Genomic DNA, 24,625 nt, shown 5'->3' on the forward strand with positions numbered 1-24,625 from the left:
TACCCCCCTAACGCTACTCAGTGCAGTGGACTTTATACATGTCAGAGAACCGCTTCAAGGAGAGGAACCCACAGTGAGGGTGACCATTACATCATACTTAAGCAAGGTTGCACAGAGCAGCAACCAAGGCAACTGCTGAGCGTGGCGAAGAAAGAAGGAAAACTTCTGTCCTGAGGAACCATGTTGAGTGACAGGACATTACAGTGAGACCAGATACATACCCAGCCACCCACTCCAGTCTCCACCAGGGATCATCAACCTTCAGATCTGCAGAAGCCCTTGGTGAGGCTCCTAATTGGATATTTAATGTCTCTGATGAATATAGGTCAAGGTGAAGAGATCCATTTAAAAGCTCTATTCCCAAACGTTGTGAAAACCCAAAGGAAGCTGTGACCCGGTTCTTCTCCCACTGCCCCTGTTAACCACTGGCTCTCTCTTTTTTATATATATTTATTTGTTTGGCTGCACAGGTTCATAGTTGTAGCATGTGGGATCTTATTCCCCAACCAGAGATCAAACCCAGGCCCTCTGCATTGGAAGCACAAGAGACTTAGCTACTGGACCACCAGGGAAGTCCCTACCATCTCTTCTTATCCAGGAGGGTCCTAAATCTTTAAAAAAGCCAATTTTCTCTCATCGCAAAGTATTCCACTTACAGAATAGTATATAGCATGAGCCTTGTTTATTGATTTTATCTTACTTATTGTAATGCCACCAGGAGGAGGTACTGGTTGTTCTCCCGTGCTGACCAGCTCTCTGGCACCTTCCTTTTGGTCTCTTTGTGTGTCAGTCTCTCCTGTCACTCCCAATTCCCGTTTCTCATCTATTGTCTCAGCTGTTGGTGAGAACTGAAGTCTGGAAACACCCTCACAATTCTGAAAATAAGAACTTATCTGTCACAAGTGAGACAGTCTTTTGCTGTACAGTGGCTGACGTCTTCATTCCTGTGATTAAAATGTAAAGCATCTAGGCTATCATTAGCAATATTTCTTTCAATTAGATGCTCAGATTAATGATTTGTGATTCCACATTTCCTTTTGGTAATTTATTTTAAATTTTATAATGGCTCAGACTTCTTTTTAAAGCAGATTAATTCAGAGAAATGAGAAAGATACATTTGGCAGTTTTTGAGTTAATATGATTATATTTTTAATTTCCTAAAAACATTTCCAGTGTGTTATATCTCAGCTGATAATTAAGCAAATGTAATGGGTTTTTTAAACTTAATAACAAATGCAGCTGCTATTTTTACTTTAAAATACCCTTGTAAATAACTGTCTACCTAGGGTGAATTACCTATGTCAAGAAAAATAGTAAAAGAATCCCACTATACCTTCCTTTGTGAATACCTTGCCACTTGAGAGTGTTCTGTGTGAGAAAAAATAAAGTAGCTTAAAGTTTTGTGTCCTGATAAATTTAGAGTACTTGTTTATAGGTCAGCTTTGGTTGTTAATTTCATACTGTGCTCAGACTTTAAATTTCATAACTTTTAAGAGTTTTATTTTATTAGACAATTAACTTTATCAATAACATGTGGAAATTTCCAACTTTGAGAGCTTAGGTGTTTGTGTAATTGATGTACAAAAACAGCTTTAAAATGACTTTTGTTACATTGCAACTTAGAATAAATTTTCATAATTTGTACTAATATGTCAGATACATAGGTGGCTTAATTCAGTTTTTTTAGTTGTGATATTCAGTGTGATTCAGAGTGAATTCTGAATATTTAAGTATGGTTAATGTGTCATAGTCTTTCTTCCCCTCAGCAGTATTGAATTTAATAAATGAATAATTGAGAAATTGTTTCATCTGACTGTGGTTAAACAGATCACTACACCCCTTTTATCGCCGTTGGCATAGAGGAATTAACTCTGAGTTGGTAACCTAGGAAAGTAAAAGGAAATTTTTCTCCTCCAGGAAAAATTGATATATCTATTTAGAAAGTTAGCTGGACAAGTTAAAGACAGGGCTGATTTCTCCACATTGTATTCTTTTATCATTATTGGATTGACCATGAGTGAAACAGGTTTAAACTAAACTTTTCTCTCATGGTCAGAAAAGTCGCTCATCCAGTTCCTCTGATACCACAGATACTCTTGCAGTTCACAAAATTAAATTAATCGTTGGATGTGTTTACCTGTCTCACAGCCATAATTATGAGTTTGATTGAACTTCCTTGGGGTCTCAGAAGCTGTTATACTTTGCTGGGAACTGTGAGATTGTCAGCATTGATTGAAGGTACTGATGAAAGCACAAACTTGAAAAAGCAGAAAAAAAAAAAAGAAAAACACCCCAAAACCCAGTTCTAGTCCATTAGCCTTTATCCCAGCCCATTTTGTTTTGTATCTGTTTTGTTGCTGTCCCACAAACCCATCTATTCTCATAGAACATTTTATGTTCCCATTGCTCATCATAATTTCATCATGTAACCTTGCATAGTTAATTGTTTATATAATTCAAATGGAGTTTAATTAATTCTGTATTTCTGATCTGCCTTTATGTAGGTTCACGCCAATCAGCATTATTTTTACTGTTCTGTTATACTGATTATAAGTCATACTGAGGTTTTAATTTCAACTTGATGTTTCATAATAAGAGGAAAGTACAAAATCAGGAAAACAGATTATTTTCAGAGGTATTTTGGAGGAGGTTAATCTTGTTTTTGTGTTAGAAGGCAATATAATGGTTAACAGCATAAAGTCTGATAGACTTAGTTTAGGTCCTAGCTCTGGTGGATGACCTTGAGCAAATTTTTTATCCCTTCTAACCTTGAACTTCTTTGTCTATAATAATATGTATGTCTGAGAGGTATTGTTAAGATTAAATGGGAAAAAAATCCAGGTAAGGCAATTGACATAGTGCCTGGCACAAAATAAACACTCAGTATATACTATTGTTGTTATTTTTAATGCTGCTGTTATTGGTAAAATGATTTATGTGATTTTTTGTTTGTTTTCTCCTAATTCCTGAGTGGGAAATACTTGAAAAAGCTTGAATGTATATATTAGCAGACCGTGACCATCATCTTTTAATAGTAATCAGATCCTTTTTAAAGATTGGATAAGCTTGGGTTGAATTTAGGTGCTTGATATATTGGGTATCTGAACCAGATTCTAGTCACCTCACTGCAGGTTGATTTTCATGATACACTGTGCTCATATTTATGACAGCAGTCTGATCCAAGATTTTGCAGTTTGTAGAACCATAATGTTTGTTGTTTAGTCGCTAAGTCATGTCCAACTCTGTGTGACCCTGCAGCCTGTAGCGCCCTCAGGCTCCTCTGTCCATGGGATTCTCCAGGCAAGAATACTGGAGTGGGGTGCCATTTGTTAAGGTTCTCCATAAATTCATGGGATTTAATAGGAAAGTACATAGACTTTTTAGAACTTGAACATAGAGATATCCTTTAGGAAAGTAGAATGAAGAATTCAACCAAGATTCCTTATCTTTGTATAAGATGCAGATAAAACTTTGCAGATAATACTCATCTATAAAAAGGAATGAAATTGTGTCATTTGTAGAGACATGGATATACCTAGAGACCGACATACACAGTGAAGTAAGTCAAAAAGAGAAAAATATAATATATTAACGCATATATGTGGAATCTAGAAAATGGTATACATAATTTTACTTGCAAAGCAGAAATGGAGACACAGACATAGGGAACAGACATATGGATACCATGCAGGAAAGGGCTGGGGGCATGGGATGAACTGAGAGGTTGGGATTGACGTATATATACCATTATGCATAAAATAGATAATGAATGAAAACCCACTGTATAGCACAGGGAACTCTACTCAGTGTTCTGTAGTGACCTAAATGGAAAGGAAACCCAAAAGAGAGGGGATATATGTATACATATGGCTGATTCGCTTTGCTGTACAACAGAAACTGACACAGCAGTGTAAAGCAACTATACTCCAATTTAAAAAGCCAAAAAAAACCCCACCTTTGCCAAAGAACTACCTAATAATTGTTAAATTATTTAAACAATTTAACACTCCAGATTTCCATCTGATGGTTATAAATGAATATAAATTTAAAGTTGTAGTCAATGCAATTTTAAGGGTGAGGACCATTCTGTGTGAAGTTTTTCTCTTAATATTATTATCCTTTAAATTTTAGTTGCTGCATAAGATTACTCTGTTTTGACATGCATGGTTTGCTTGATCATTCCAAAGTTGAGGATGTTTGAGTTATTTCCCATTTTTTTCTTGTAATAAGCAATACTGCTAGGAACAGCTTTTCTTTCAAGTTACTCCCCTGCTGTCTATCTCTTCCTCTGCCAGTTAATTCTAAGGGGGATAGTGCCACAAATTAATCACTTGTAGTGTTAACATTCTAGTTACTAATCAGTTCGGTTCAGTCGCTCAGTCGTGTCCGACTCTTTGCAACCCCACAAATTGCAGCATGCCAGGCCTCCCTGTCCATCACCATCTCCCAGAGTTCACTCAGACTCACGTCCATCAAGTCAGTGATGCCATCCAGCCATCTCATCCTCTGTTGTCCCCTTCTCCTCCTGCCCCCAATCCCTCCCAGCATCAGAATCTTTTCCAATGAGTCAACTCTTCGCATGAGGTGGCCAAAGTACTGGAGTTTCAGCTTTAGCATCATTCCTTCCAAAGAAATCCCAGGGCTGATCTTCTTCAGAATGGACTGGTTGGATCTCCTTGCAGTCCAAGGGACTCTCAGGAGTCTTCTCCAACACCACAGTTCAAAAGCATCAATTCTTCGGCGCTCAGCCTTCTTCACAGTCCAACTCTCACATCCATACATGACCACAGGAAAAACCATATAGTTAGGTTCAAACTCACTTCAAAAGTAGCTTGGTATTGGAATCTCAGATACTAGAGATTTGACTGAATATAGGTCTTCTTAGGTGGGTCGCTTTTTATTAAACAGAAGAATCTTTTACCAGCACAGAGTGAGTTACAAAGAGAGTTTTTAAGATAAAAGGAAGAAGAGAAGGTATGAGAAGACTGGGGAAATTTGACAGTTTCCTAATTCCTCCTGAGTCTGATTTTCAGAATGTTGTTTTGTTTTCTTACACAGTATATCAGGCACACTTCCAATTTATTTGAGTTGAGATAGAACTATTTTAAAAATATACAGCATTTTTAGATTAACCATAAATAGCTTTCCTCCCATTATTTGGACACAACTTAGCGACTAAACCACCACCACCACCACCCATTAGTACAGATGTGAGCAAGCATGTTTTGGACTTCAACATCACATAATTCTTTTGTTACAGAGATCTACTTTCATTTCTCAGACCTTAAATAAAGATGGGAGTTTCTGTCTTTCAAGCAGTCCTGCTGCCAGATACAATTCAGCCTTGATGGGAAGGAAGTCTTGTGGCTAAATGGGTGGAGATCCATGGTACAAGGCCATAAAGATAAAAGTGGAAAGAAAAGGAAAACTATAAGGGTTTCAGGACAGGGTTCAGTAACAAAGACAAAACTGACTGTAGGCAGCTGCTTGTTCTCAGGATAGGAGCTTCTTTAAAATTATGAAAGAAAAGAGTCTGTTGTTTTTAGTTTTAGTTTAATTTTTTGGGGGTGTTGGGAATAGATAATCAAAATTTACATGGATCAAAATTCAAGTGAAAATTCTTTCTGAAACCCTGGTCCCCAACCACTCAATTCTACTCTTGAGAGGCAACCAGTATGACTAATTATGTGATTATCCTGCCCAAAGACTTCTGTTCATGTAACACATGTGTTTTTCCTCCTTTTTATTCCTAAAAAATAGTTTTTTTCCCTAAAAAATAGCATCATATACATACTGTTCTATATTTTGCTTTCTCGCATAACATTAAGTCTTGGAAATTATTCTACAACAGCGGAACATTTTTTAAAATTTTTGAAAGCACTTAAAAAATGTCATGTGTCCCAGTTCAGTTCAGTTGCTCAGTTGTGTCCAACTCTGCAGCATCGTGGACTGCAGCACGCCAGGCTTCCCTGACCATCACCAACTCCCGGAGCTTGCTCAAACTCATGTCCATTGAGTCGGTGATGCCATCCAACCATCTCATCCTCTGTTGTCCCGTTCTCCTCCTGCCTTCAATCTTTCCCAGCATCAGGGTCTTTTCCATTGAGTCAGTTCTTTGTGTCAGGTGGCCAAAGGATTGGAGTTTCTGCTTCAGCATCAGTCCTTCCAATGAATATTCAGGACTTATTTCCTTTAGTATTGACTGGTTTGATATCCTTGCAGTCCAAGGGATTCTCAAGAGTCTTCTCCAATACCACAGTTCAAAAGCATCAATTCTTCAGTGCTCAGCTTTCTTTATGGGCCAACTCTCACATCCATACACGACTACTAGAAAAACCATAGCTTGACTAGACAGACCTTTGTTGGCAAAGTAATGTCTCTGCTTTTTAATATGCTGTCTAGGTTGGTCATAGCTTTTCTTCCAAGGAGCAAGCGTTTTTTAATTTCATGGCTGCTGCACTGATTGAAAGTAATTCTTAAGCCAGGGTTTAGGTCTGGTATATAATAGTATCCAAGAAATGTTTCTTGAATGAGTATGTGAGAAAGTAAGTGAATTAGTGATTATGTTAATTTAACATACAGATAGAAAGAGGCAGAAAGCTAAGAATTGCTGCAAGGTCTGAGAATGTTGACCTGACCCTAATGCTGGGACCCAGGTTTAATCTAAGGAATGACATCACAAAATGCATATCTCCTTTTAAATTGCATCAGAAATTCTCTTTAAGGCTTCATATTAGGAGATGTCAATGTGAAGAGATGCCTCTGGAGGTGGGTGAAGAATAGAGTTGTGGGATGGCCCCTAAACCCCAGGAGTCAGGATGTGTGGTCCTGGTTCTACTATGACAGGGCTCCAGGACCCGGACAAGTGGGTTCATCTCTCTATGTGTCCTTACTTCAAATGCAAAACAAGGAGGTTGGAGTAGATTATTTCAGTACACCATTCTAGCTCAAGATTACATCATTTATTATTCCACAGTTTCCTGTTTGATTACCAGTTTGCACAGACATTTGTTATGTTAAAACTACATTTATAGCGACATAAAAAATAAGGTTATCATTTCTCCAAGAAAATAAAGAGATTTACAGGGTTATTGGTAAAAATGTGATTATTAAGATTTCAAGATTAGACTCTAGAAAGTAGTTTGCAATTATTATATTCCTCACAAAAATTTATCAGCTAAACAATTGAGACAGAAGCAGATTTACCAGGAAAAGCCCAAATAACTCACACATTGACACATTTTGAGAGGATTAATATTCTGTAGTTTCAACCTTTAGGAGGTTGAGAAAAATCAGATAAGTAAAAATTACTGTAATATTATTCAATAGTAAATATAATTGTTATATATGAATAGTATATGTAATATATTCAATAGTATTTAATTATTAAATGCTTCCCACGTGGTGCTAGTGGTAAAGAATCCACCTGCCAGTGCAGGAGATGCAAGAGACGCGGGTTCAATCCCTGGGTCGGGAAGATCCCCTGGGGAAACCCACTCCACTATTCTTGCTTGGAAAATTCCATAGACAAAGGAGCCTGGTGGGTCACAGTCCATGGGGCCACCAAGAGTCAGTCACGACGGAGTGACTTTAATATATTTAGTTATTAAAATGATAACTAATAATACATATAATTCATAATAAAATAAATCTTTTTTCTCTTTATTTTAGTTAAGTATGAGCGTGAAGCCAGTAAATATTGGGACACGTTTTACAAGATTCATAAGAATAAGTTTTTCAAAGATCGTAATTGGCTATTGAGGGAATTTCCTGAAATTCTTCCAGTTGCTCAGAAACCTGAAGAGAAGGTGAAAGAATTATCATGGAATCATGTAAAAATTAATGCTGAAAGTTTTTTCTCAAAAATGCACTGCCCTACTATGCCTGAAGAAAAAAATCATTATAAAGAAAGTTCTGGCTCATCAGATGGTCAAAGCAAAGCAGGATCTGACTTTTCTAAACTGGACTCTGAAGAATACAGAGAAAGACCTCTGAAGACTGAATTGTTTCCTGGTAGCAATGCTACTTTCAGAATCCTTGAGGTATGGTACTACAGGGGGAAAATTTTTTAATGTACATCACATATTACTTTATTAGTGATCCAGATTCTTTAGAGGAAAAATGATCAAATAACTGTGTACTTTTGTGCATAAAAATTATGTGAGGGACTCATATCTTTAATCAGTCAGGTTTTAAGTTTGTAATTTAAAACTTTTCTTACGTTTGTCTGCTTTAATTTCTAGCTTGAAGGCAGTTTTAAATACCAGTTAAGTTTTGGCCTCAATTTCCATCTCTTTCTGTTATTACCCACTTGTAGGTGAAATAGAAATAAGTGAAGTATGTAATTTGCTATAATCTGGTTAGACCTTGATTTTCCATTTTAGAAAAAGAAAACTTTTCCTTCTGATTATAAACATAGTAGATGCTGATTACAGAGATTTGGTAAAGAGAAAGAATAAACAATCCCATAAGCAAAGGATTTAACCACTATTAACTTTTTTCTCCTTTTGTTTATACTGTTTTATGTAGTTGAGCTATACTATATCTGCATTTTAGGGTTTTTCTTTGTATTTAACATAACATAAGCAGTTTTCCCTATCTTTAAAAATTCTCTATAAGCATTTTCATGGCTGAAAAATACTAAGTGAAATACTGTGATTCTACTTATCTGTTTTTACTTGACTGGGCATTTAAATTGTTTTCAGGTTTTGTACAGCAAGTATCTTCATGTGTAGACTTTTCTGTATTTTATTATTTGGGTTCAATCGACTTGTTAATAACTTATTAAAATTTTTAATATTGTTAAAATATATTGCCAAATTGCTTTCTAAGAAGTTGTACTAATACCAGTTTACAGCAGTGTAGGTCTGTCTTGTCACACCTTCATTGATTAGAATAATCTTATTTTTAAGATTATTGTTAGACAAAAGCTATATCTTAATTTACATTCCTTTGATTGTTAAATAGGTCATATGGTTCTTCAGATGTTTAGAAACCATTTGTTCTTCTGTCATCTACTTATTTCCTTTATTTATTAAGTTGTGTGTTTTTAATGAGCTCTGCCCTTTTATCATATTTAATTCAAATTTTTTTTCACAGTGTGTTTGTCACCTTTTAATTTGGTTCATTTGGGGGTTTGGTATGTAAAAATTTTAAATAGTTACATTTCTCAGTACATATTATTTTTGTGATTTATTCCATTTTGAGCTTAGACAACTCTCCTATAGACAAAGATTCAGAACATTTCTTTTAGTTTTTTTAAGTAAAAATCTGACATTGGTGAGGAAAATTTAACTTTATTTTCATGATACTTGTTTATTCTTTGTTTTTAGGTTGGCTGTGGTGCTGGGAATAGTGTTTTTCCAATTCTGAACACTTTGCAGTGAGTTTTAGAATTTTCTCCTACAAAATTCTACATATGTATGGGATATTGAGAAATTCTTGGAAAATGTTGTCATATATATACCAATAGTGTTCTTGTTCCCATATAAACAATGACTAAACCAAATTTCAAAAGAAGTGGCTTGGTCTTAGTATCTAATTTCATGTGAACTGAGAATTACTCTGGAATTTCTCTGGAAATAATATTGCACAGACATAGATAGTTCACCATGAGTTGAAGTAATTTTTTAAGCTTGTGCTTATGTAGATGAGAGAGTAAGAAATGAGCAAGAGATTTGATCCTTCTGCTAAGCTGGGGATTGCTGAACTTTAGAGATTTATTTACCCCTCCAGGTTACTTAGGTGTCATTTTACACATAGAGAATTCAGTTTAAAGCTTACACTTTATTTTGTGTAAGCTTTAAACTCATTTTATTTTGTCGTCACTTCTGGAGTCACACCCAGGATAAAACCTTCCTATAGAGTTGAAATGACTCTCTAGAGTTGAAATTTTTGGAGTTATAACACCTAACCCTAAGATTCATAGAGGGAGAAGTCCATGATAGGAACAGAGATGTTCTCCTGACCCGCCCTTCCTGTTCACCCCCTCACCAATGTATTTTAGTAAGTGATGAAGAAGACACATCTTACAAAACTTTTACTCTTTTTACTATGGCTGGTCTGTCAAGTGCCTATTTTTTTTTAAGTTTACACAATAGCTTTCTGATTATCATTTTTCCATTATAAAATTAATATAAGCACATTGTAGAACTTTCCCATTAGAGGAAAAGTGGGTGGGAAAGAATCACCCATTATTCCCACCATCAAAACATCAAAACATAGCTGCTGACAGAATTTACTATGCATATTTTAAAATTTATTAAAGTCTTTTTTTAACTTTCCATTGTGAAAATGTAAACGCATTCAAAAAAATTGAGTAATACAGTAAATTCTCATATAGCTACCACCTTGTTTCAGCAGTTACTTATGTAAGGCCAACATCATGACACATTATTTTTATGAGCTTATGATGGATCTCCAAAAAGCAAGACATTCCTAATTGTTATTATAAACCTAAGATAATAAAAAGTAATTCCATAATATCATCAAATTACCAGTTAAAGTGTCTGGCCAGAAGTGACACTGGCCAATTTGCAGTTCTGAATGGCCTTTTTCTTTCAGGATTTATTTTCTTTGTTTTCCTTTTCCCATTTCTAGGCCAAAATTTCCTGTTCTTATACCACATAGCCAGATTCCTTCATCCTGGTGTTCTCTGAGCTTGTAATACACGTAAATCTACTACATTGGTAGTTGATTATGTGCTACTTTGTGAAAAGCAAAGCAAAGTTGCTCAGTCGTGTCCAGCTCTTTGTGACCCCATAGACTGTAGCCTTCCACGCTCCTCTGTCCATGGGATTTTCCAGGCAAGAGTAGTGAAGTGGGTTGCCACTTCCTTCTCCAGAGGATCTTCCCAACCCAAGGATCGAACCTGGGTCTCCCGCATGATAGGCAGACGCTTTCCCATTTGAGCCACCAGGGAAGATATTACTCTATGACTCATCTCAAATTATTATTTAGCATATCATTTCCTTATATCTTCTTTCTTCAGCTACTATTTATATATTTCTTGAGGTAGAGAGTATACTGCTGCTAAGTCGCTTCAGTTGTGTCCGACTCTGTGCGACCCCATAGACGGCAGCCCACCAGGCTCCTCCATCCCTGGGATTCTCCAGGCAAAAACACTGGAGTGGGTTGCCATTTCCTTCTCCAATGCATGAAAGTGAAAAGTGAAAGTGAAGTCACTCAGTCGAGTCCGACTCTTAGCGACCCCATGGACTGCAGCCTACCAGGCTCCTCCATCCCTGGGATTTTCGAGGCAAGAGTACTGGATTGGGGTGCCATTGCCTTCTCTGGGTAGAGAGCATAATGTATTCTAATTTGGTTTTCCAGGTAGCCTAACAATGTAATATAGATAGTTAGACAGAGCTTGGTACATACTGACTGGTTAATATCTCTGATTCCCCACTTGTTAGTTGTACTTTTTCCCCCTTCTGTGCTTCTCCATCTGACTAATAATTGCAGGCTCTTGCCTCCTCACCCCCTGACTCTTTCTTTTTGACTGGGTCTTTTTTTGGCCTCATATTCATATTTTAGAAATCACTGTAATTCAATAACCTGAGATAATTAATTAATCTTTAAAAGGCAACTAGTGATTAGCCTTCCAAAGGGAGGATTAAACCTTTTTTCCCCACCAAAGAAATTATGTTTTATTACTTTTGGAGATCATAGAATTAATATTTTACATTTTCAGAATATTTTACCATAATTAGACCTCCAGAATTAAGAGGTCATATCATTCTCCAAGGATCATTTAATTCTTAAACCTCCTGCCAAGAGAGTGCTTGATGATGTGGTAGTAGTAGTGATATTTACACCTGTTTCCTGGGAGAAGGGCCAAGACAGTCAGCTGATTTTAAAGAAAAGCCCTGGAAAATCATTGAGTGGTCACAAGACCTACTTGGGCTGCTGATACAGTGGGAATTCAGTCTCAGAGGTCATGTTGCTGTCTGGTAGGACACATGGCAAATGGCACAAGCTTTCCTTTAGCTACTAGACTGTTCTGTATCTTGTGGTTGTTTAATAATTTCTGCACAAGGGTAGACTGCATGCCTTTCATAATGAGCTAGATGTGCCAGTGTCCAGAGAAGCATTTTGAGCTATATGGAAGTTTTTGCAAAAGCATATTAAGTTCTTACGTTTTTAAGTTCCTGGAAGGCAGAGGCAGATATTCCTTTGATAATGATAATTGTGATGATGATAGCAAGAATAATAAAAATGACATTTTTTTAACATTTATTTGGTGCTTACTCTGAGTCAGGCATTTTTCTATAAACTTTACCTATCTGAGTCCATTCCATCCTCACAACCAACTTAGATGCCATATTTTATCTCTATTAGGAATTTGGGATAGACATATGTACTACTACTATATTTAAAATAGCTAACAAGGACTTACTGTATAGCACAAGGAACTCTGCTCAATATTCTGTAACAACCTAAATGGGGAAAGAATTTGAAAAAGAATATATACGTGTATGTGTATAGCTGAATCACCTTGCTGTACACCTGAAACTAACACAACATTGTTAATCAACTATACTCAAATATCGGTTCAGTTCAGTTCAGTCGCTCAGTCGTGGCCGACTTTCTGCGACCCCATGAATTGCAGCATGCCAGGCCTCCCTGTCCAGCACCATCTCCTGGAGTTCACTCAGACTCACGTCCATCAAGTCCGTGATGCCATCCAGCCATCTCATCCTTGGTCGTCCCCTTCTCCTCCTGCACCCAACCCCTCCCGGCATCAGAGTCTTTTCCAATGAGTCAACTCTTCTCATGAGGTGGCCAAAGTACTGGAGCTTCAGCTTTAGCATCATTCCCTCCAAAGAAATCCCAGGGTTGATCTCCTTCAGAATGGACTGGTTGGATCTCCTGGCAGTCAAAAGGACTCTCAAGAGTCTTCTCCAATACCACAGTTCAAAAGCATCAGTTCTTCAGCACTCAGCCTTCTTCACAGTCCAACTCTCACATCCATACACGACCACAGGAAAAACCATAGCCTTGACTAGATGGACCTTAGTCGGCAAAGTAATGTCTCTGCTTTTGAATATGCTATCTAGGTTGGTCATAACTTTCCTTCCAAGGAGTAAGCGTCTTTTCATTTCATGGCTGCAGTCACCATCTGCAGTGATTTTGGAGCCCCCCAAAAATAAAGTCAGCCACTGTTCCCACTGTTTCCCTATCTATTTCCCATGAAGTGATGGGACCAGATGCCATGATCTTCATTTTCTGAATGTTGAGCTTTAAGCCAACTTTTTCATTCTCCTCTTTCACTTTCATCAAGAGGCTTTTTAGTTCCTCTTCACTTTCTGCCATAAGGGTGGTGTCATCTGCATATCTGAGGTTATTGATATTTCTCCTGGCAGTCTTGATTCCAGCTTGTGCTTCTTCCAGCCCAGCGTTTCTCCTGATGTACTCTGCATAGAAGTTAAATAAGCAGAGTGACAATATACAGCCTTGACGTATTCCTTTTCCTGTTTGGAACCAGTCTGTTGTTCCATGTCCAGTTCTAACTGTTGCATCCTGACCTGCATACAGATTTCTCAAGAGGCAGGTCAGATGGTCTGGTATTCCCATCTCTTGGAGAATTTTCCACAGTTTCTTGTGATCCACACAGTCAAAGGCTTTGGCATAGTCAATAAAGCAGAAATAGATGTTTTTCTGGAACTCTCTTGCTTTTTCCATGATCCAGCAGATGTTGGCAATTTGATCTCTGGTTCTGTGTTAATTCCATGTTAATAAGTGACAAATCCAGGATTTAAAAAGATGTGCAATTGGCTCCCAAATCCCATACTCTTACTATTTTATTAGACAGTTTCATTTGCTACTTTGTATTTTAATGCTTGGTCCATATATGGGGCTCAGTAAAAGTTTGAAAATCATTTGAAAAGATAACAAAAATTAATATACAAATGTTGTATTATTTTTAGAAGTTGTATGTACGTGGTATTAATATAAACATATCTAATAGCATGTAATGACAACTGCTAAAAAATATATATATATTTTTTCATATGTATATACATCATCATTGGAGCATCAGAGCCTCTGTGAGAGACCCAGGAACAAATGAGTATACACACAGGAAAAGGAATGAGGTGCCAATGGACAGGGGCTTGAGGGTCCTTGGAGAGAAGAGAACTTGGCTAAGCTGAGAGGAATTATAGGCCATGCCAGCTGGAGGCAGACAAGAAAGGCTGCCTGGAAGGGGTAGGAGCAAAATTGTGCACTGCTGATGGATGGCTTTGGAGGTTTCTCATGTGAGAGTATGCTGGAATATAGGGCAAATAGGCCCAAGAAAGGAAGGGCCTTAAAACCAGATCAGGAACTTGAAAGTTACCCTGTAATTGGTAAGTGTTTTGAGACAGTGTTGGTTTAGAAACAACATGAAGGCACTCACACACCACTATAGAGAAAAGAACCTTAAAAAAAGAAACAGCAAGCCAAGTGTCATGCAAAATCCTGGTAAAGAGGTTCTTACTAACAAGTTCCAACTTACAGTTTCTTTCTTGTGTTGCTTCAGCTTATCTGAACTCTAGATTTAAATATTTCTTCCTTTTTCCTAGGAATGTGCCAGAGTTCTTTCTTTATTGTTGTGATTTTGCTTCTGGAGCTGTGGAGCTAGTAAAGGTATGCCTTGTATCTTCTTTAAAGAGAGCTATATTTTAAAAGAATCTTAATTTATTTACTGTTGAAGTGATTTTTTTTTTAATGTAACTGCATCAAATGTTATGTGACCTTTTTTTTTTTTTTTGAGATGTGTCATTTAATTTTTTTATATTTTTTTTGTTTATTTTTTGGCTGCAGGGGCCTTTGTTGCTGTGCACATGGGCTTTCTCTAGTTGTGGAGAGCAGGGGATACGCTCTAGCTGTAGCACGTGGGCTTCTTATTGTGGTGGTTTCTCTTGTTACAGAGCACAGGCTCGAGGCCACGCAGGCTTCAGTAGTTGCGGCTCCCAGGCCCTAGAGCATAGGTTCAGCAGTTGTGGTGCACGGGCTTCGCTGCCCCATGGCATATGGGATCTTCCACGACCAGGGATTGAACCCGGATTGTAAGGCAGACTCAACCACTGGACCGCCAGGGAAGCACATCTGTGACCATTTTTAACTGACCTTTTACTATTTTGCAAATCATATCATCAAAACAATTGAAGTTGTTTGGGGCTTAACTTAGAATTCAGGGGAGTGGCTCCTACAGGGTGATATTTATATTTATGTCCCTAGAGCTTTATACATAGCCTGGCACATGGTAGGCACTCATTAAATTAAAATTTCTGCAAAAAAGGGAAAGGTCTGAAAAGGCATTATCACAAATCTAAAATGTCCTTGACTATAAGGAAAACAGTTGGCACTTGGTCTTATTTGACCAATCCCCAAATTCTAGTAAGCATTATCATAGCAAAAAGAGGTAATTTTAGAAACTTGAAAAGGAATGGAAATTCTGCTAACAAAAATATTTGGTAAACACATGGAACATAATTTCTGGTAATAAGGGTTACTAGTTTTTCAATGTAGACATTTTCTAAAATAATGAAAAGCCTAAAGGGAAAGATAAAATTTACCTATAGTCATGCTTTCTGGAGTCCTAGAGTGACTCAGAATTTTGGTATATATTCTTTTAGTATTGTTTTATAGGTAAATAGTATGTATGTACTCTAATGCAGTTTTAAAATAGCATCTTTAGTGAGATATAGTTCATATACCATAAAATTCACCATTTAAAAGTATACAATCCAGTGATTTTTTTCAGTATATTTACAGAGTTGTACAGTCATCACCATTACCTAATGTTGATTACATACTATAGGATATTTACTGATTAAGCCAAAGGAGGCATGGAACAAGCAGTGAGAGAGAGCGCAGAGGACCATCTCAGTGCCTGCAAAGTAACATAGGGTGAGCTTCTAGCATTGCTGCCTGCTGACCCAGAAAGACTGCCCTACTCCACTTTTAAAGCCAAAGAAGGGTTGCAAAAGAATATTTGTTACCAAGTCCAAGTGCTAGACTTAATATTTTATGGCAGCTTGAAATAAGCTAACAGAGTACCTAATCAGAAAATCAAATTCATAGAAGAAAGGCCTTTGGGAGAAGTTAAATTAACCTTTTTGATTTGAAAAAAAAAAAATACTAGAAGTCTGCTAAAAACTTTGTCTTTTCATTTATCGTGACAGTCTCATGCATCGTACAGAGCAGCCCAGTGCTGTGCCTTTGTTCATGACGTTTGTGACCACAGCTTACCCTACCCTTTTCCGGATGGGACCCTGGATGTCATTCTCCTCGTCTTTGTGCTGTCTTCTATTCATCCTGACAGGTAAATGACGAAAGGGCAGAGCAAATATGCACAGCCCCTTTATCAGGAGTGGCTTTCAGATCTATCAAAGCAAAAATGACAATTCTTGAATTTATTATTTAGTGAACTACATTACATGTAATATGCAGCCTTTTAAATGCAGTTTTTCCTTTCTTCAAACTTTTAGAAAGAAACTGGCCAAACTGTTTCATTAGTGAGCTTTCTGTCACTGTCAGAAAGAAGTGAGCATCTTCTGGCAAGACACATACCTATTAAAAGTGACAGTGCTTCAAGAAAATTACAAATTCAGAACAGCCTAATAGACTCCCAAGAGGGAAACTGTACTTGGTGATCAGAAACAAATATCTTTGATTTAGCTTCTTGCTGAATGTTTGTAATGAGGTGGGCTGTGAATCTGGCTTCACATAGGTCTTTAAAATATTTGTTTTAAGGAAGCCCACTAGGGAATAAGGGTTTATCAAGATTTTCCAGATTAACCTTGGACCTTTATAATCTAAGGTTGGTCTAGTGCCATCATTTAAGTATTTATGACTTAAATATTTTTGTTCACATAGTGTTCTGAAATAATAAATATAGCTTTTCTCCAAAGAGGAAGCACAAAGAGATATTATAGCAATTAAAATGATCACTTTTCTTAAAATTTTTCCACTTTGTATGTATTAAGACATATGTGCACTAAATGTCTGGGGTTGTCCCTTCAGAATGTGTCTTAAAATTGGGTTTTTTGTGATCTTCTGGTTAGTAGGTGCAGACTTGGCATTGACCACTTTGGTGAGTGTTACTCTTTCCCAGAGAAATCAAGCATTGTGTACTTCTTTCTTTGCTATAAGATCACTAGGATCCTTTACAGGCCTTTTATTTCTCATTCAGAGATGTTCATTTTGATGACTTGTAGGAAAAAAAATTAGATTTCCAAATAATGAATGAAATATGTAATTGCACCTGATGAGATCTATCAAGTTTCATGAAGTTACTTCCTCCCAGTTTCTGTAACCTATTTCTGCTAACCTGTTTAGGCTATTGGCATTATTTAGGTACTAGGATAAAGATGTCATCTATATTTTGTTTCATAGCTAAAAGGATAGAGGAGGTGGATAATGAACAAGATTTTCTATCTAACATGTATAACAGGAAATGTTTCAATTCAAAATAAACCCTCAAAAAGGCTATTTATATTAGTTTATATGTTTTCTTCATGATTTGAATTGAATGGAAAGGAGAAGGGGAAGTAGATGTCTTGAAAAGATTGTTTTTATAGTACATATATTCATTTTGTTTATAATAAAATAGATTCAGATGTATCATGTCAGTACATTACATAGCTACTTTCTTACCTACATGGAAATGATCTAAAAATGAGGTAAGTGAGTAGATGTTGGATAATAGTAAGTGAAAAGTGAGGCAGTATCTTTCAGGTCATCTAGCACTGTGATAGTAGATTTTGCCCCAGGAAAATTCTAGAAAAGTGGCTTCTTGCCAGCTTGGAAAAGCAATTCAGCAAGCTGTTGAGTCTAGGGGGTCCCAGCTTAAATGGGAGTAAACCATAGAAGGCTACAAAACAAGAAGTAACTGTCCTTCTTATCATTGAAATAAAAATATAATATCTTCTAAAGATCTACACAGAGATTGTATAGATAAACACTTTTTAAAAAATCTCTTCTTTTCTTTCTCATTTTAAGAGAAAAGGGGCTTTCCCCATTCTTGTCTTGTCCCTGTCATCCACAACCCACTCCCGCCTGCATTTCTGGCTCTGGAATTGCACTGTGAGCCAAGATGGACTGATAAGAGAAGCAGTTCCCCACCCCTTGCCTTGACCCGCATTGCAGACTTTAAAGGACAGTTGGGAGCAAAGGGTTTGCAAAAGGAGGCTACATTTTGAAGTATCTGACTCTTTGCTTTTCTGTGTTTTCATTTCATGCTTGTCTTGCTAATAATTGCAGAAAGAGATTTTTCTCTGTACATAAACCATTTATCCTAAAAGTGAATATTTTAAGCTTTAGATATGGTTTTAATTGCCAGATCCTAAGGATATATGCACAGTGTGAAAATAACCTGTAATAAAATAAACAAGGAAAAATAGTTTTCTTTTCCATGCACTTATGTTCCAATTTGTTTAAATGAGATTTTCTCCTAGTCATGCCACTTTTTTTGGTCTCTTATTTTCATGGTTACTTTCAGTTTCTCACTGCCTACTTCATTACCTGACATACTCTTTCACCTCATTATTCCACTGAACAATATTTAAATTGGAAGGAATTTACAGATTATGTGATCCAAACCTTTCATTTTTAAAATAAGAAATGCTCAGAAGCTTTAAGTAGTTTGGATAAAGCAGAGACAGAAAGGACTTACTACACAGGCTGCCATTTACCATTCTCTGCCCAGGGCCGACATTGATAACTGATTTTGTAGACTGTCATTCCCAGCAAGTCTTGAGTCCTTCTTAATAGAGCTCTGTTGGCAGCCAGTGTCAGTCACTTGGCTTGTTATGAGATCTGAAATCTTTGCCATCTCTGTACCATAATCACACGTAAGGCTTTGAACACTTAACCAAAAAACATTAAATCAGGAGCAGTCACAAGAGGTCATGTCTGATTGGGAGCTAGATGGGTAGAATAAACAGTAAAAGAAAGAAAGGCTTCCCAGTATTGAGCTGGGGCTTAGAGTGTGAATAGAATTTAAATAGGCAGAGAGTAAGGAGGAGAGAATTTTTTCAGGGGAAGCCACGCAAGCACAGGCATGGGCAGCTCAGAGTGAAGCATGTAACAGTTTGGCTAGTGATGCTTCAGATTAAGAAGCAGTGGGAAAGATGTTGGAAAGATTAATTGTAGGCCAGTTGTAGGTGATCTTAAGGATTCAGCTAAGAAGCTAAGAGAACTAAGATTTTTATCCTACGGAAAAAATGTCATGAAATTTTGCACAAAGGGATGATTTGAGAAAACCATCTTTTTAAGCAGAATAACTCATCAGTGATATACAGGAAGGATTGGCAGGGAAAATAATAAAGCTAGTTAGAACCAATTCTTTCTCCAGCCAGAGAATGTTGGAGTTTGTACTAAGGGAGTACTAAGACTCTGATGCTGGGAGGGATTGGGGGCAGGAGGAGAAGGGGACGACAGAGCATGAGATGGCTGAATGGCATCACCGACTCGATGGACATGAGTTTGAGTGAACTCTGGGAGTTGGTGATGGACAGGGAGGCCTGCTGCTGCTGCTGCTGCGTCGCTTCAGTCGTGTCTGACTCTGTGCGACCCCATAGACAGCAGCCCACCAGGCTCCCCATCCCTGGGATTCTCTAGGCAAGAACACTGGAGTGGGTTCCCATTTCCTTCTCCAATGCATGAAAGTGAAAAGTGAAAGTGAAGTTGCTCAGTCATGTCTGACTCTTCACGACCCCGTGGACTGCAGCCTACCAGGCCCCTCCGTCCATGGGATTTTCCAGGCAAGAGTACTGGAGTGGGTGCCATTGCCTTCTCCAGGACAGGGAGGCCTGGTGTGCTGCAATTCATGGGGTCGCAAAGAGTCGGACACGACTGAGCAACTAAATTGAACTGAATGGAAACAAAAGAGAGAAATACCAAATATGTAATAACAATAATAAAAAGACATGCAATTTGATGATTGAATAGCTGTGAAGAGTATAATGGAGAAAGAGAAAGGTAAAAGAGGTCAAAGATTTTTCTGAGGTGTTATACTTCAGTGAATGATGGTACCTTTGAACTAAAGAAGTCAGGAGGAAAAGCAACTAGTTTTGGAGGAAAAAAATGTCCCTGTTTAGGTATATCTGGTTTGGGACAGCTCTGGCATATTTTTTGTCATGCAAGGAAAATGAGATGACTTCGGTTTTTTCTGCCTGTAACTGCCTGAATTTGCTGTAAATATCAGGAATGTCTGTATGGTTTTGCAGTTCAGTTTTGACATCATACATCAAGCTATGTGAAGTTACCACTGTAATCATTTGGGTGATTTCTTGATATTCTAGACTTTTTGAATCTGATTATTGAGCAAATTGCTATCCTTTTTTCTTTCTATACAAAATACTTCTGTTTTTGGTGTCCTTATGTTTGTGGCTTAGATTTCTTTGGCCTTATCAAGCTATGCTTATTTTGTCATTAAGAATGTTAAATGTGGCGTAGAAAACAAGACTTCCACAGTCTCCTGCTTTGTCTTCAAAGGATGCAAAGTGTTATAAACCGACTTTCCAAGTTACTGAAACCTGGGGGAATGCTGTTATTTCGGGACTATGGAAGATATGATAAGACTCAGCTTCGTTTTAAAAGGGGTAATGATATATTCAGTTTGGAATTGTTTTCATGTGTTTTAAATAATGCTGTGTTTACATTTCATGTCAGTTTTGTTGTGGGTGGTGGGTTTTTTTAAGGAATACTAAGTTTCTCTTGTCACAATTTTTTTTAGGACATTGTTTATCTGAAAATTTTTATGTTCGAGGAGATGGCACCAGAGCATATTTCTTTACAAAAGGTATGCATATCTATAAGAGGAAATAATTAGCTGTAGAAACTTTTCTTGGGTATTATTTGCAGGGAGAAACTCAAAAGCTCTAAAATAAGGCTTCAGGAGCTGATTAAACATTAGCTGTCTTTACACTTTAGTGATTGTAACTGTTGTGTGTAAAAGCTTGAAAATGGCCTTTTGCCTTTTAATCTCTTTCCAATTGAAACTGCTTTAAAGAATTGCTTGTTTCATTCTCATGCCCAAATGAAGTTTCTGTTTTGGAGGTACCATTAGCCCAGATATAAAAAAATTGATGACATGCCATAGTCAAAAGAGGGAGTTTGATTTTGAGTCCATAGAAAATTACTTATCCCTTATCAATTTCTTGTTTAAAAAAAAGCATTTAAAATGAATTCTGCATTCAAGTACTTTCCCCAGACTTACATGAGTACTTTTATAATGTGCCATTTTGGATCTCTGCAAACCAGCAAGAATTCAGACCTAGGGCATGTCTCAAAATACTGAAAACTGCAACCAGTAGTGTTGTGTATCTATTTATACCTGCTGTGTTCAGCTGTTTATACTTGGTGTGTTTGTGTGAAGTAGGGGAAGCCTATTTGGTGTCATAGGTTTCCTTCATCAATTTGTACTAGAAAATATTTCTTGGTATAAATGAAATTCGTATGGTCAATCATTCCATTAATGTTCCATTGTTCCTGACTGCCCCTCTCCCCCAAGTCACATGTCATATATTTGATTGCCATTTTTGTCTCACAGGGGAAGTGCACAATATGTTCTGTAAGGCTGGGTTAGATGAGAAGCAAAACCTGGTTGATCGTCGCTTACAAGTTAATAGGAAAAAAAAAGTGAAAATGCACCGAGTGTGGGTTCAAGGCAAATTCCAGAAGCCATTACACTTGACTCAAAAAAGCTCCAACTTGGTATTTTCAGTCCTTTCTCATGGCTGAACTATGTATCATGTTAAGGTACAAACCAGAGGATTACACTATTCAGAGTCTTCAGTAAATCTTTCATTTTTGAAAAGACAGTCAGAAGAAGAGAATTTATGTATCCTGCTGTTTATCGTGGATGGACTGTTTTGTGCATTTTAAGCACACAGAAGTGACTTGGAAGAGAGCACAACATTTTGTGTTTTCAAAACTTAATATGCTCAAGCTTGTTTGGATTTATTATGTCTTAATCATTTTGTTTGTTCTCTGAGTTTTAAAAGCATTTAGGTAAATTACTGATATAAGTCAGATGATTCTGAGAAACCAAAGCCTGCCATTTTTTAGAAGTGAAAAAAACCATCTCCTTTATACATTAGTTGAACACCGCTGAAGTCTCCTCCATTGTTAACTGATAGCAGAATCAGCTTGCCTTGTTTCCAAAGAAAGTCACAAGACCAAGGCAAAGGCCTATTTTTTTGTTTTGTTATTGTCTGTTGTCCATCCCCAAACCTTTTTTTTTTTAATTTAGAGACTAATGTCTGAAACAGAATTTTAATTTATCTTTCCTTTCCTAAAATAGGGGAAGTATGACTAATGCTAACATTATTTTCAGGCTATTCTTTGGTGTACAAGTTGGAAGCCTTCTTTAAGCACCACCCTTGGATGAATGGATTTTTGTAATTTTAGCTGTTGTGTTTTGTGGACCTGTTTTTTGTTTTTCTGTGAAGCACATATATTGGATGTGGGAGGGACAGGAGGCTCCGCTGCTCCTCGTCATTCCCTTTATAGCCATCACTGTCTTGTTTCTTGTAACTCAGGTTAGATTTTGGTCTCTTGCTCCACTGCAAAAAAAAAAAACAAAAACACAAGCCTGAAGACATGGGACAGAAGAAAGACCTCACAGCCAGATATCCGCTGGGTTTGAGGAATGACTTTCTTTCTTCCCCTTGCAGGGGAAAAAGCTTTTTTCACTGGTACATTTAAAGCTCCCCAAAGATAGGGAGGTACCAATTTCGGACAAGTGCCACTGCAACACAGAATGCTCAGAGAACCTGAACGTTTAAACTCTGGAGGTCTGATCTTGACTGTTGGCCACTGCTGGGTCTGTCTGTTTCAAAGGAATATTGGGTGCTGCAAATAGGAACTGAAGGGGTAAACTTATTAAACCCATTAAACCTGTTAAAAAAAAAAAAGAAGACTATTTACCCAGGAAAATTCTTAAATTGTAGCAATTAAAATTTTTTTGCTATTTTCTGGTGGTCCAGTAGTTAAGAATCTGCCTACCAATGCAGGGGACACAAGTTCAATCCCTGATCCAGGAACTAAGATCCCATATGACATGGGGCAACTAGACCTGCACACCCTCGTGCTCCACAAGAAGAAGCCACTGCAGTGAGAAGCTCAGGCACCACGACTAGAGAGCAGCCCCAGCTCAGTGCAAGAGAAAGCCTTCGCACAGCAATGAAGTGCCCATGCGCTGCGTCAAAGACCCAGTGCATCCAAAAAAATTAAAATGTATTTACCATTTTGCCTCAAAGAAAATATAAATTGGCTTGCAAATTGCATTTAGTAAAAATGGAGTTTCTAAGACTGGTCTTTCATTTGTTACACAATGTATACTGAGTACTTACTTTGTGCTGAATTATATGGAATAATACAATAAATAAGTAAAGTCCCAGCCCTGTCTTTTGAAAGCGTAAGTAGGCTCTAGCTGGCAAAGCAAAATGTGTGTGTCCCAAGCCTCTAAATCATGACTGAGATAATATATGAGCAAGTACTCAAATAGGGAGATTTTCAGCTAACAGACTTTGATAATGAGCCACAGAAATCTGAAAGACATGGACAATCTCTTGAAAGGACCTAGGATGATCATTCCAACTATTTTTCCTTTTTGAACTCACTTAAAATTCAGCTTCCTGGCAGAATGTGATTAATCCAAGCTGGGTCATGGATTCTGCTATTGACAGACTGAGTTATTCGATGCAGGTTATTCAATGCTTCCACCAGACCATAGTGAATGGAGGAAGTTCCTCAAAGGAAAATGAGGACACTGTGATCAAAAAAGAGGAGAGGGATGCTGCCCAGTCAGACATGGCGTGGTATAGTAATAATGTTCTGAAGAGAGAGACAGATTAGCTATGGGATGGAAGGAAAGAATTAGGGCTGTGGGAGGAGGTAGGTCTCAGACTAGTCCTAGAACATATGCTCTCAGAAGATGATGAGAAGACAAGTATGTTTGATAGGGCTGTTCATGGTTCAGAATAGTGGAGGAAAGATGGGGAGGGCATCAGCTTGTAGACAGCCTTAGATAAGAGGGTGCGTTGCGTGCTCACCTCTGGACTGGAGCCACTCAGGATTGGTTTGCTTCTGTTTTATCCTAGCCACAGCGTGCTTTAAATATATTTAGAGAGATTGATCAAGGAGTCATCAATAGAATGGAATGCAGTGAGGTCAGAGATGGGGGCAAGGAAAATCATGAAAGGTATCTGCATACATTTGCCTTGGTAGCAAATCCTCAGAGGTACAATATCAAGGTTTCCGTTTAAACGTGCAGTAAATGTAAAAGTAAAAATTTGCCTGAGACTCTTAACTCAGTTGTTTTTCCTAATTAAAGTGTGTATTTTAAAGCCAAACTAGTATTGAAAGTATTACATACAACAAGGGCACTTAGATAAGTTAATGTTGCTATGGGAACCCCCCCTCCCCGCCTGCAGATCTTGTGTCTCAATTTAAAAATCATGGCCCAAGGTGGTTTTAAAAACAACAGAAGGTAAAATTATTCCCACATTCTCACACATGTAAATTGTACTGTCTCTCTCAGTCCTAAATAGCAGATTCAAGCCAGCTTCTTGACTGGCACAGTAAAATTCTGCTTCGTGTCTTTCTATAATGTATTACAGCATGTAGTTAA

The 24,625-nt window shown here is 37.5% G+C and overlaps 1 protein-coding gene across 8 annotated transcripts in view; it reads left to right on the forward strand.

Moving 5' to 3' along the window:
- The window catches only part of METTL8 (methyltransferase 8, tRNA N3-cytidine), an 85,401-nt gene extending 62,009 nt beyond the window's left edge, over positions 1-23,392 (forward strand). For all 8 annotated transcript variants that reach the window (XM_069577231.1, XM_069577235.1, XM_069577234.1 and 5 more), the window contains 7 exons: positions 7,672-8,042; positions 9,333-9,382; positions 14,565-14,628; positions 16,170-16,309; positions 20,485-20,591; positions 20,726-20,791; positions 21,542-23,392. In XM_069577231.1, coding sequence (XP_069433332.1) covers positions 7,672-8,042; positions 9,333-9,382; positions 14,565-14,628; positions 16,170-16,309; positions 20,485-20,591; positions 20,726-20,791; positions 21,542-21,732 — 989 coding nt within the window. In that variant the 3' untranslated portion in view covers positions 21,733-23,392. The remainder of the gene's footprint in view (positions 1-7,671; positions 8,043-9,332; positions 9,383-14,564; positions 14,629-16,169; positions 16,310-20,484; positions 20,592-20,725; positions 20,792-21,541) is intronic.
- Positions 23,393-24,625: the final 1,233 nt, after the last annotated feature.

Source organism: Ovis canadensis, chromosome 2 (assembly GCF_042477335.2).
Source record: "Ovis canadensis isolate MfBH-ARS-UI-01 breed Bighorn chromosome 2, ARS-UI_OviCan_v2, whole genome shotgun sequence".
Lineage (NCBI taxonomy): Eukaryota > Metazoa > Chordata > Mammalia > Artiodactyla > Bovidae > Ovis > Ovis canadensis.